Here is a 13,978-nt window from a genome sequence, read left to right as displayed (position 1 = left end):
GCAGAGCTCGCACCCTGTCAGCACTCTGGGTTTACAGTTCTTCATGAACATGTGATAGTGAAATCAAATAGACACACAGACTTTGCAAAGGGTTCCAAAACCAATCACTCTTTACTTTAGCTAGCAAAAAAAATATAAGGACTTAGACCAGCTAAAAAAAACACCTCTACACATTTCCCTGCCTCAGTTTCCTCTCCACTATTGAGCATTCTTGGGCTTAGGTCAGAGTCATCTAAAAAGTCTAGGATTTCCGTGTCTTGCAAATGGTTTCTCCAAATCATGGTCACTCTCACACTTGCTCTCTCTCCCTCCCTCGCCTCTGCAGCCAGTTTTCTTCTTCTTCTTTGACTGGTCTAGCAGTTAAAAAGAACCCCTTTGCTTAAAAAAAAATTCATGCATTTCTATTCCTCTCTCTTGTCCAAACTTTCTTTGTTGTGAGTCCCTCACACGACCCACCCCCATGTCTCCGGCTCTGGTTTTTAAGACCCAGCATTAACACCTAATATCTCTGTTCTCTTGTTTGGGGATATTCTACTTTCCAAATCCCAGCCTCCCATAGAGAAGTTGAAGAAAAGTGGTTTCACCCAGGATATGGCCATCCCCTTGTCCTAAGGTGCTCTCATTTCAATGGGAGCTATCAAAGTTTAATGCTTCTCAGGTGGAAGATGGTGTATTCCACATACACTGAGGCATTCAATGATACAGCAATTTCATTAAATCAGCCAGAATTCATACGCTGTACATAGAGAGATATCTCAAATTGTCACAGGCCAAAAATACACACTACACAAGAGGAGTGACAAGCTGGATCCCCACATGAGGATGCACATCAGTTACCAAAATCACCCCCTTTGGAACACTCTGCAAGAAGGGAATGGAATCACCAGAGGTCAAGTCCATTCACTCATGGTAGGGTTTATAGGTGAGTCAACAATACTTCATGATCAGTAGTACCAAGTACAAGAGATGGATTCAGTGCACTCTCTGGGAGAGATGAGTTACCTGTTTCCCACCGTACAGGTTCCACTTAGCACTAAAACAACTTTGTAATCAGATATTGAAGAAGTTAAAAAATTGCAATTAATGTGAAGAAATATGTGAAAATCTAGCTAGAGCATGGATTCTCCTTAAATAAAATTCTTCTCCCCTTAGCACTTCTTCACCCTTTAGATGACTGTGAACAAAAGATCATTATGAAGTCTGCTAACCCTTCAATAGAGTGATTTGTTGTAAGGACAGCATGCTTCTTCAGAAGCCTCTGGAAGCTAATCAGGTGCTATTAGCCTGGAAGGGAAGATCAACGAAGCATGTCCCTTACCAAAACAGGAAAAGTGTGTCCCTCCCACAAACTACAGGCTGTAAATGATCAATCCATGACAGCTCCAACTGCAGCCCACATATCAGATCATGAGTATACCCAGTTTTATAGATTGAGCCAACTACCATATACAATAGTGCTGTGGATGTCATGAAGGCCACAGTGCTGCTGGAACTAGATGTGGGGGGGAGAGAGGATGCTACTGCACCCTCTGGCTTGAATAAAAAACACCAAATACATGGTTTCTATCATCAGCACCCCCACTATAAAAATTGTTCCAGCACCCCTGGGTGGCCATGAAAACCATCAGCTGACTCAGACAATCCATCATCTACATCAATTATGAAATAACTGAGCCACAGCACATCAGAAAAAAACTACTACTACTTTTAGGCAGAGATGGGTCTGTACCCCTTGTAGTAAGAGGAGGCCCTAAGATATAAACCTTGGTATCAGAGGCCCGGTATGAGGCCTGAGGCCTGAACTAAAGGAATGGTCAAGACTTTGCTAACATAAAGCAAAGTTAAGCTGTGAGCCAGAGGCAGGCCCTGCTCACAGAAGCTGGCAAGGAAAGGGCTGATACGTACCTAAAAGGTACTGAACATTTACATACTTGTACATTCCACACAGATAATAAAGAACAGGCTGGCCCATCCCAATGACAGGGGCAAAAGGGTAATATGATGGATAGAGTTGTTTTGATCGAACCAACATGTACAAGGTGAGAGGCGGCACTTGCTACCTAGAGGGGTTGTACCTTGCTACATAGAAAAGTTGCACCTCAATACGTCAGGTGTGATGTGTAACTTGTTTGTATCTGTTTGTATCTGTTTGCCATCCTTGTCCTTTGACTCCCCCTCCACTGTGACAGGCCCCCTTGGAGGGACGTTTTGCCCAGCGTTTGAGCTGCTCAGAACTCCCCAGCGCTCTCACAAGCCGTCCCGACTGAGCACTTGCTGTAAGTATGCATAGTCATGTGCACTGGTGCTCAGGATCCTTGGAGTTTCTGCCTTGGGTATCAAACACCGGAATCAGCAGAGGGCGGGCGTTATGGGAAACTACTTGTTGCCCTATTACAATGATTTCTGCACTTCACATTCGGATGGGGAAATAAACAAACATGTAGGTACGCAGACTGGGATCACAGATCCCTCAAGCACCTTTATGCTGTGGTGAAAGGGGGCGGATTGTAGCCGTCACAGTCCTCTTCATCAACATTCAGGAAATGTCCGGGAGGAAAATAACAGACTGATGCTTTGAAGTGCCTCTTACACCCACCCCGCTTCCCCTCGGCGTTCTCACGTCAAAGCAGCTGGGAGAGGTGAGAGTTGGTGGTGTGACTCTATGCAGTGAATGCGTGCACGCATTGTGTCCAGCTGTGCCACAGCAGCACGCCTGTTGCGGTGTTGTGTCTCTCCATGGTGCACACATAGGATTCCTCCCCAGGTGTGTCTGCCAGCCCTCGGGATCCGCGTAAGCTATTCATTGTGCTAAAATACAACAAAGGAACAACCCCAAGGCAGGGTGTAGGCTATCACTGTATGTGGAGGGCTGCGAGGAAGAGAGGTAGTGTAGCGATCAGGTGTTGCACAAGCTTTTGCTAATGCCTGCCGGGGCTGACGGGGGAGGGGGGGAAGCGGGTACTTGTCACTTATGTTACGGCTGTAAGTGTGGGAAGCCGAGTGGCTCTCTCGTTTGTGAAGCTTCTGTTGTCCATGTCAGTCACAATAGAGGCTTTTGCTCCAGCCACAAAACATAATCGGAGAACAGCTTGTTGGCTTGCTGCTTCTCTTATTCCACCCCACCCCCCACATCTGGGACAGACCTGGTTACCGTTTCTCTGAACACTTTCCACGGCCGGCTATGTCCCGAACCATTTCCTGTGCTCTAAGCTCCGTCCAGATCGACAGCCTCCAGTTGCAATGTGCAATCGGAGACTGTCCACACTAGATGCCAAAGCAGCGCCTGGTTCTGTCTGAGCCCACCACGCTGGGCTCAGCTTGTGTGGGGGAGAAAACCTTGCTGCCACCGCAGGTGCTTTCCTGGTCTGCTCTGAGAAGCCTGGCTGAAGAGATCAGTAACTTTGAGAGATTTGGATCTGTTGACTGTTTTACGCAAATTGTTTTCAAGGCAAAAGGTGTCTGGAGATCAAGCGAGGTCCGCGCATGCGTTGGTCTGTTGGGAATTATTGCTCTGCCTTGGACTAAGTTGCATTCCTTGGATCTTCGCAGAAAAGCCAATTCTGCAGACAGAGTTAGGAATGTGGACAGTTCACAGTCGAGAGTATTTTGGGATTCTCTCCTTCCCGGTGATGATAGCCATGGTCTGCTGTGCGCAAAGGTGAGCGTTATTCTCTGGTGTGCTCTCTCCCGGTTGTGTTAGTGCCTGTGCGAATCGTTGATCTAATTATTTTCCGAGGTGTACGTGCTTTGTTTTTTCTGTCTGCCTGCAGTTTTAGCGTTGATTCTCAATCCAATCCGTCCTTCTTCCCTTCAGCGTTAATGAGCCTAGCAACATGTCATACGTGAAAGAGACAGTGGACAGATTGCTCCATGGATACGACATTCGCTTGAGGCCAGACTTTGGAGGTAATTTGTCAGTCTTTTTCAACGTGTAGCACAACCGTGTTGCATTTCCTGTATCAGAGGGAAACGTCAGTTGAAATGCAAATTAGTCTTTGTAAATGGTTGTGGGCCAATTTATGACCAAGTACGCACACAAACACACATACTCACATGCGTGCACACACCTCCTGATGTACCCAACTCACACGTGCAAACACACACACGTTTATATCTGCCAATCCACAGCCAGGCACAGGGATGATGCTTTTAAATGTCTATCATGTGCATAAGAAACCCCCCTGTTTCCGATTGAAGGTGCTCCTGTTGACGTCGGGATGAGGATAGACATTGCCAATATAGACATGGTCTCAGAGGTCAACATGGTGAGTACACGCTCTGCATTAAACCGGAGCTCTGAAATTGTTACATGTTGTGCCTGCCCCTTAGAGTTCAATTGTGGGGGGCGGGTTCTCAGACTCGTATCTGTGCAGCTTTTTCTTTCGTGCCAGAGCAAGGGACAATGAGCGGAGAGTTAAACACGATGAGTGCTCTTTGGAGACAAGCTGTTGATAGCTGCGCTGGGGAAACCTATTTGGGACGAATTTGCACAGTACTGTACCGTCTCCTTTCATGTCCTTTTAAAACACGGCACGGCGCCATCTGCCGATCGTTGCGCCTTACTGCCTTTCAGCACCAAGGACAGCTCCACGCTTCCTCGCTCTCTCCGCCCCCAGAGCCCTGGGGCCGGGAGTAGGGGATTTTAAAAAAGGCATATTTAACAACATGACAATACTGCATCTGTGGAGTCTGGGGGGCGGGGTCTAGGGGCAACCACGCTTCCCTGACTGTTGACTGGTCAGGAGACGGAGATCCTTTGCCTTGGCAAAGGTTGCTAACAGTGTACAAGGGTGGGCGGGGAAGGGATGGTGCATTTTGCGTGTCTCTATGCAACTTGTAGAGCTACATATTCAGACTGCAGGAGCAGAAATCTGCTCTGGCTGAACCTCCCATTTGCTTTTGGAACCCGGAGGCACCTGTGGGAAGGGGCGAGATCGTTGTATTAGGAAGTTAGAGGGCAAAGTGTAGTCTGTTTATACAGTATTTTAATCTCCTCTTGTGATTTGGTGTGGAGGAAATAGTCAAGGCAACAGTAGCTGCTGCTAGGCTGTCTGCTAAGCACCATGTTCTGCGTAAGTAACAATGCTGCTGAGACTCAGGGCTGGCAGAATTGGTACTGCTTGAGACAGAGCAGAAGCCTGTTGATTTCCCTCTAGTATTCCAGAGTTCTCTTGCCTGGGACAGGTGGATTGTAATTGCTGAATGACTGACAAATCTTGGCTGTGATGTGAAGTACTTTATCACTCCACAAGCAAATATGTCGGTGAGGATTTTAACAGCAATGGGGGTGGGGGAGAGAGGTTGAACGGCTTCCATCACGAATTGCCTGCTAATAGCAAACAGTTTGATATTGCAGATTGGATCACATACTTTGGAGTAGCAGGATTAATAGCAAATGTCTGTGTAAAGGAATTCAGGGCTGCTAAGAAGAAAAGTCATTTCGAATATTTCTATAATTTGAATATACTTAAATCAGAATTTTGAAATTGCTCACTGCATTTAAATATATGTAATATATAAGGTTTCTGGTTTACTCTTAGCGTTTTCACCCCAAGTCAACTATATATGTTTGAAATACTAGAAATATTCAGAAATATTAAAGATTCCTGGTACATATTTTTGACAGATGGACAGACTGAATTTCTCTGTCAGTTGATTTAGAAGGTAGAGATAAAGGCTATTATAAAGAAATAACATCACCTTCACAAACTAAAAACTTCTCAACATAAAAGCAAAGAAAAAAACTAATGCTGGAAAATGCTTTTTTTCACTGGGAAAAAGAAAAAAATGTATATACATGAGGGAAGCTCCACAGCTAATTAGCAAAATTAGAAAAATGAAAACTGGTTGAGGGTCAAATAAAATGTAACTTCAGACAAAGACACATGTACTTGATTGTGTTAATTTCATTGCTGAGATGACTGAATTATAATAGGTATGAATACAAAAGTAAAGCACAAAATATCTAGTGCTGGGCTGGTTTCACATTCTCTTCCGTTACTACAGAAAATGAAAACCAGTTAGAACTTTTAATCCCATCAAAATCATTTCTCATTAATATACTTCAAGGGCATTTTGGTGGTGGGGGGGCAGTCTCAAATGAAAATCTAAGGTACTTTTGTCCCTCTGAAGAGGAACATCTATGCAACTAAGAGGAAATGGATAGCTGTGCTTTGTTTTGATACCCACTGTCAGTTTATTGAAATTTCACAAAGTACTAAGACATTTATCAGTCTCAAATTAATTTCCCTTTTCCTAATATTAATACAGTCTAATATTTATCACTGGAATGCTTTAAAAGACAGTATTTTTTCTCTTCAGATTTATTTTTACTACTCAACTGTATATCTTAATTTTCTGTTGTTAAATAAATATAGTTATATTTATTTTAGTGTCACAGTTACATTGTAAGTTCTTTGGGGCAGGGACTGTTTTCACTATATGTGTTGTGTCCAGCACAATGGGGCTATGAATGGGACATAAAAGCTATATCTTAATTCAAATGTTAAGTAATAATAAACAGTAGGTGGGAAAAGGGAAAACACAATGGACAGACTTTGCAAATTCTAACTTGCAGAGTTCCTGCTGAACTTTCCTTTCAAAGAGAAAATGTTAGTGACTGTGCAGATGGGGTGGAGGAAAGACCACATAAAACTTGCATATGTCAAGGCTAAGCAAGGGGGACAAACCCTATCCTCACCCGCAAACCATTCCCTGGGAGCAGGGTCAGACTCCGCAAACTAGTCACTGAGCAAACCATCCCTTCTAACATAATGGTTGCCTTAGATGATGTGTCTACCCCTGCCATGACTTTATGCTGACATCCTTTTCAAGGGTGCAGGAGCAAAGTGAAATTAATGCCAACACTAATGGTACTAAAGGCCTTATTCTGCGAGGTGCAGAGCATGCTGGATCCTCAAATGGGACTTTGGGGGCCATGCCACAGGAGGCACACAGTGCTGCTGTGCAGGGTTAATTATGTTGTATTTCCCAGCAGTATTTCCACTTGGGGCTGCATAGAGCATGATCCATAATGTGTCTGCCCTCCCCCAGCTCCACTCCCTTCCCACACCAGCACAACAAAGTCTGCAGATAAAAAAAATTGGGGGAGTTGCACTGACGCAACCATTCTGATAATGGTCTCTTTAAGCTAGCAGAGAAAGGTATAATATGATCCAATGACTGAAAGCTGAAGCTAGACAAATTCAGACTGGAAATAAGGTGTAATTGCTTAACAGTGAGGCTAATTAACCATTGGAACAATTTACCACGTGTCTTGGTGGATTCTCCATCACTGACAATTTTTAAATCAAGACTCGATGTTTTTCTAAAAGATATGGGGAAGTTCTATGTCTGTGTTATACAGGAGGTCAGACCAGATGATCACAATTGTTCCTTCTGGCCTTGGAGTCTATGGATCATAGATTCATAATCTATGAAAAAACTGACAAGACTAGAAACCCTTCACTCAAACGTTGGCTTTCCTACTTTCCTATTTCTGTCTTGCTTTACCATCACAGAGATGTACTTTGCAAGCTGGTTTACTATCGTGAAATAAACTTAAATTAACGTACGGATGGTCCAATGGTTACAGCGCTAGCCTGGGACTCAGCACTTCTGCAAATCAAGCCACTTAGGTACCTTGCTTTAGGTACCAAGTTTTTACAACCTGATCCAAACCTTCACTTCCTCTTTCTATTTACGGGTAAGAAATACTAACTGATATCCTGACAAATGCTTCAAACCAGATAATTATCCTTTCATTTTCATTACATTTCCAAGGCCAACAAGGTGGCCCTCTTCATGTTTTCAAAATGCTTCAGCCTCATTAGCTAACTTCTGACCCCATGCCCCCTTTCCATTCCCTCTGCTGCTGCTTCCCCTTGCTAAGTTACTTATTTATATACACCTACTTTAAAAGCTATTAAAAACATTTCTAGCATAATAAGAACCAGCATTTGTTGTTGTTGTTGTTGGTTTATCTGTTTACAAAGCAGCAGCAATGATGTTTCCCTGTTAGGAATTGTTATGCCTCACGTAGCTTTTTCACTGGGGAATTTAATTATAGCCTAAGAGTAGTATTACTGCTAGAATCTAAACCTAGGCTACAGCCCTGATCCAAAGGCCACTGAAGTGGAGGAAAGTCCATGTAATATATATCAATATATGACTTTGTAATACACATTTCTAATCCAAATGGAGCCAAATGGTGATATTTAACCACCACCTTCAGTAACAGACTGTTTGTAGCCTCACTGCCCCAGGAGATGTTCAGGGAAGGGTTAAGCCTCTGGTGTCATTGTGGAGACTGCACTGTGCTTTAGATTGATGCAGTCTCCTCCACTTATGCTGCAGGGCCCTGAACCCACCTCCTTCCTGCCTCACTTCCTTTCTAGCACTGGGCACCTTGGGGCTGCACTGAGAGAGCAGTCTCTGTGCTCTTTCCAGTGCAAGTCTGCAACTGTGTCTGGTTCTGCACTTTTTTTCCCCCAAGCTCCATGAGATGTTATTGGCATGACAAGTTATACAAGTTTTGCCAAAGCAATTAAAACCACAGCCTCCTCCCCCTCCCCCTCCCCCTCCCCCTCTGTGTACCCAAGTACAGGGGCGGCTCTAGACACTAGCGCGCCAAGCAGGCGCGTGGGGCGGCCGTTTCCCGGGGGGGCGGCATTTGGCTCCGGTGGAGCTCCCGCCGGCATGCCTGCGGCAGGTCACCGAAGCCCGGGACGAGCGGACCTGCCGCAGGCTCCGGTTGAGCTCCCGCAGGCATGACTGCAGCAGGTCCGCTCGTCCCGGGCTCCGGTGGACCTGCCGCAGGCATGCCGGCAGGAGCTCAACCGGAGCCGCGGGAAGAGGGGACCCGCCGCGGGACCGGGGAAGGGCAGCGCAGCGCTCCGCGCTGCTTGGGGCAGCCTACTTTCTAGAGCCGCCCCTGCCCAAGTACAAGCCTGTCACAATCTGGACCACAAGCAGAACAGTCAAAACTATTTTGAAAATGTCCTTAAATATTGAGAGTAAAATGTATATAGTTTCACCCTGGTTTTTAAAGGCGCTGAGGTCCAGATCTTCAAAAGTATTTAGGCACTTGTAGTGGGGTGGACCCCTGCTCCTGCCCTGAAGGGCTAAAATCAGCCCTGGGAGGGAGCTGTGGCTGGAGAAAGCAGCTTTTAGGCTGGGCTGATTGGGGGAAGTGGCTGCAGCTGGGGCCATGCCCCAAACAGACTCAGCTGGCCCTATAAGGGCAGAGAAGCCAGAAGTAGACAGAAGTCTCTCTCTAGTTGTAGAGTGAGATGGGCCTGGCTGCAGGGGGCTGGACACAGGGTACTTGAGTGAAGCAGGGATGGGGAAAGGCCGAGGAGCTGGGGAGCTCCAGCCTGGAAAGCCCCAGGCTGTGGCCTAGCATTGGGCTAACAGGTACTGGGGGTTGCAGAGGGCAGCTTGGGGTAGGCCAAGGCAGCAGGTCCAAACCCAACCTTGTCAATGATGAGTAGGCTGATACTGCAGTCTGCCTCAGTGCGTGAGGGCTAGACAATGACTGGCAGTAGCCATATACTGAGGCAAGATGAGGATAGTGGGTGAGGGTTCCCGAGGGAGGGGAGACCCTAAGACTGAGAGAAAGGGGTTACTGCCATGGGGCAGCAGCCCATGTAAAAGGGCACCGGATCCAGGGAGGGACACGGGGGGGCAGAGGGCAGGTGGATCACTGGCCTGCAGAGGGTGCTCCGGAGCTGGAACCGAGCTAATTCCCAGGAGTCACCAGCAGGAGGTGCCGCAAGGGTGAGTCCGCTAGTCTACAGCACTTAACTCCCATTATCTGGTCCCAAGCACCCACCACTCCCATTGGTTTCAGTGGGAGCTGCAAATACTCAGTGTCTGTGAAATTCAGCTCCTTTATTTGTTCAGAATGAAAAATGTTGCTGCCTGTTAATTTTCTTGCCATCTGCTTAAACATGCTTGCAATCACTGTGCTATGAAAACAATGAAAACTTATTTGCAAACTTTGGTCTCCATTATATTCCAAGAGATCTTTATGATGGGGAAATTGCTCCATTGCTGAAAGACAACTATCATTTTGAACACAGAACACGGAGATGAGACTATAAAGTGTGAAGTAAGATGTACAGGACAATTGTGTTTTGTTAATGATGCTATTAACAGCTTATCATAACAGAATCACCAGATCCCTCAAGGCACATTAACTCTCCCCCATTTAGGGTAATGTGGCTCAGACAGTCTCACATGATGAATATGAAAGTAAGGCCTGCAACCCTTATTCATGTGAGTAGTCCTCACTGATTGACTTCAATGGGACTAGTTTGCATGTGTAAGGATTGCCTGACTGGGCCCTTAATGTGTACCACCACTGACTACAGAATCAGCTACAGAGCTCCTACTGGGACAAAAGGAATGAATTTGGTCCACCATTATTATTACAGTAATTAAGGAGTCTATAGCTCTGCTTAAGTGAAATATGGCCTGCCCAGTAGAAGAATGTGATCCTGGGTCTGTGAATCACAGCCATGATAGGCTGGCTACTACAACACCCTGGCTCTTGAACTGAACCTCTCCTTTTGTTTTATTAGGCACCATTCATTTTCTATTAAACACATTAGTGGTGTGTGTATGTTTGTGTGTGTTTTAGTTTAGTTTTATTTAAAAGGAGCTGACACTGCTCTCAGTGTTTCTGGGCCAGAATCACAAAAGGCACAAGAGGATGCAAGTTACACCTTCTGCTACCTACTGGGCACCTGTGCTCCTGGAGCCATTCATTGACCTAGAATGACAGGTGGCAGCACTGCCAGCCCTCCTCCTCGCCAGGAGATAGCACTCTGCCAGTGCAAGAGGCATTTTTTTTTGTCTGGATTCCACATGTTCCCTGTTGAAGGAATCTCCCCAGGAAATGCACTGAAGCAGCATGTCAGCTGGCTGACTTTCTCCACATGGAACCATATTTTCAAAACCAGAGGGCCAGATTTTGAAGCGCTCAGCACCCACCAGTGAGGCCAGATTTTCAACCTAGGTGTTTATTTTGGCACTTAAATTGAAATGGAGTTCCTCTGACAATCTGACCCTTAGTGGAGCCATGTTTGGGCAGCTGGCACTGCGCTGAATTTGCCCTTGATGGACTTACCATCACTGTGGGGCTAACAGCCTGGTTTCTGTATCTGCGTGAATCCTGTCCCCAGACTTGCTGCAACTTTAGCTTAGACTCTAGAAAAAGGACTGCTGTGAACTCTATGAATACCACCAGGAATAATAGACTGTTTGTGAAGCTAGTCCAATGATGGAGCCTTTTGAAAATATACCCTTCTATTGTGAAACATCTCACCCATTTGGGTATTGAAACTCACCCACCCTTGTAATCAACCCTGCTGGTATTTTCCCCCAATTATTTATTTTATGTCTACTCAGCTTCTTTGGACTGCATTGTTTTATAGTTCTCATGACCTCCCTGTTTGGGATGTAGGTTTGTTGTGTTATACTGATTTTACAGGTGGGTAGACTCCGGCTCCAGGAGAATATATGACTTGCCTTATATTAATCAGCAAATCAATGGCAGATGCCAAAGTGGGACCAGTAGTACTGGCCTCGTTCCCCTGTTCTAGTCATTGTACACACTCTCTCCTTCCCTAATGTACCATGAGACAGGGTTAATAGGTTTATTTTTGCATCTTTGTTATAGTAATTGAAATTTACAAAGTGTTTCCTTTCAAAACTACAAGGTGACCCTTTTGCTTTGTCTCAGTTAATGATGTTTGACTAATTTTCCACCATGACAGAATTCTTATGAAAGTATATTAGACCTTTACATGAATATGAAATGAGTTCATTAGGAACCATGCTATGACAAAATGTATTAAGTTTCTGTGACATGATTTGTCTGGTTTACTGCAATACCTTGACCCAAGTTAACAAAACAGGCAGCCTATAGAAGATGCCAAAGAATACGTCTGGGTAGTATGATGCATGGTAGCTGTGTTCAAGCTTCAGGGCAAACAAATGAAGAGTGTATATCTATATCTACCAGAAGATGGTCACTAAGAAGTGGGCCTCAGAAAAGAATCATTCACATGCAATAAATGAGTTAAAATGTTACCTCCTAAAGCTTTCCCCAACAGTCTCCATTCAGTGGCACAGAGGTCAAAGCATTACAAGAGTAGCAAAAATCTTAGTTGCATGTGCTTGTAAAGATCTGAAAACTCATGTATGATATAAAAACAGTCACAGACTTGCTTATACAACAACCAAATAAAAACCTGTTTCCATAGTTTGTAGGGTTCAGTTCCTGATCTACCACACTGCAAATACTCTCATGCTAGAACTTCTATACTGGTACATGGTCCTGATCTAGCAAAGCACCTAAGCACACGAGTAGCACTGTTTAAGTCTGGCAGCACCCATGAAGGAAACTGTGCCATCAGAATGAAGGAGGATGCTTTCAGGGGTCTTATGTTGTTAAGTATATGCTTAAGGGACCTTGTGTGTCTAACCTAAGCCACGGAATGACTAACCTCAAGCCATTGGGGCTAACCTTATCTAATAAGTGGGTTCCTAGGGCATAAAACTGGACTGGTCTTTTCAGTTGGCAAGAATTCCTCACTGGAATACTAGCCACTACCTTACAGAATGCTAGGAACCATTAGGAAAGGGACAGATAATAAGGAAACTATCATAATGCTATTATATAAATCTATGGTTCGCCCACACCTTGAATACTATATGCAAATCTGGTTGCCCCATCTCAAAAAGATGTATTAGAATTGGGAAACTACAGAGAAGGGAAACAAAAATGGCTTGAGGTATGGAACAGCTTCCATGTGAAGAGAGCTGAAAGACTGGGCCTGGTCATAAGAACATAAAAACAAGCATACTGGATCAGACTAAAAGTCCATCTAGCCCAGTATTCTATCTTCCGAGAGTGGCCAATGCCAGGTGTCCCTGCCCAGAGGTAGAGTTATAGACTCCGTCCTGCCTCATTGCTGTATATTTTTAGTGAATCATCGAGAATCACTTGACAGATGTAGTGACCACACAACTCACATTCCCTGATACCTTACAAGATGAGTCCCTCCAGGGCTGATTGACAGGAGTGATTTTTAATGTTTGGCTCTGTCCTGAAAAGTGGCAGTAAATATGGCATTGTGAGGTCCCATGATTTTTATCTTTCAGTGACTCCATAGCAAATGTGCTCAGTTTACAAACTAAAAAAGATGCTTTTTCATAACTGCCAGTCATGCAAACTCGGCCTGCATTCCAAACTTCCAATGGAGTTCTTGTTGGCTCTTTTATCACAGTCACTAAAGCTTCTTCAAGAAGAATTTAATTCACAGTGGTACAGCAGCTTAGCAGAGAGAAGTGGAATAAAAATCTTTGCCAGAAAATTAAGCAGATATGACTAAATCTGTTGAAGAAGCCCATCTTTTGAAGAAGAAGGAACTCTCGATACAGGATTAACATGGTGAAATTCTTTGGGCCTATGTTATACAGGAAATCAGGCTAGATGATCATAATGGTCTCTTTCAGCCTTAAAATCTATGAAGGGGCCATTTCTTTCAGGACCTTTACTGCTAATAATAGCACTCTAAAGTTGAACATCTGAAATGGAAGTGTCCCAGTTGAAAATTTCAGTATGGAGCTGATGCTGTTAGCACAGAGATAAGGCCCATTGGGTTGAAGATTCCACCACATCGCTCCCCTTTCAACAATATCACTGATTAAAGGAGTCAGGATTCTCATTTCCAGCAAAGGAGATACTATCTTATCCAGAGACTAGGAACTTGAGCCAACTTCTAGTCTTCCCAGGCAGAATTTTGGATGGCAAAGATACTTCTCTCAACAACTACACTGTTACTTATTTAAAAAACAACAACAAGGTCTGGGACCACACAGTAGTAATTAGTACAGCACTATGGCTGTGGTAACTACTATAGATACTGTGGTCCTAGCAGGGGAGAAGAGTCCCAGGACCATGAGGTAT

At 44.7% G+C, this 13,978-nt stretch overlaps 1 protein-coding gene across 4 annotated transcripts in view; it reads left to right on the top strand.

Moving 5' to 3' along the window:
• The first annotated feature begins 3,512 nt into the window (after positions 1 to 3,512).
• The window catches only part of GABRB1 (gamma-aminobutyric acid type A receptor subunit beta1), a 228,705-nt gene continuing 218,239 nt past the window's right edge, over positions 3,513 to 13,978 (top strand). For all 4 annotated transcript variants that reach the window (XM_039539162.1, XM_039539160.1, XM_039539161.1 and 1 more), the window contains exons 1-3: positions 3,513 to 3,658; positions 3,815 to 3,906; positions 4,198 to 4,265. In XM_039539162.1, the coding sequence (XP_039395096.1) occupies positions 3,579 to 3,658; positions 3,815 to 3,906; positions 4,198 to 4,265 (240 nt within the window). In that variant the 5' untranslated portion in view covers positions 3,513 to 3,578. The remainder of the gene's footprint in view (positions 3,659 to 3,814; positions 3,907 to 4,197; positions 4,266 to 13,978) is intronic.

This window comes from Mauremys reevesii, linkage group 5, assembly GCF_016161935.1.
Source record: "Mauremys reevesii isolate NIE-2019 linkage group 5, ASM1616193v1, whole genome shotgun sequence".
Lineage (NCBI taxonomy): Eukaryota > Metazoa > Chordata > Testudines > Geoemydidae > Mauremys > Mauremys reevesii.
Note: the sequence above shows the minus strand (reverse complement) of the source record. Positions and strands in the feature narration are given on the sequence as shown.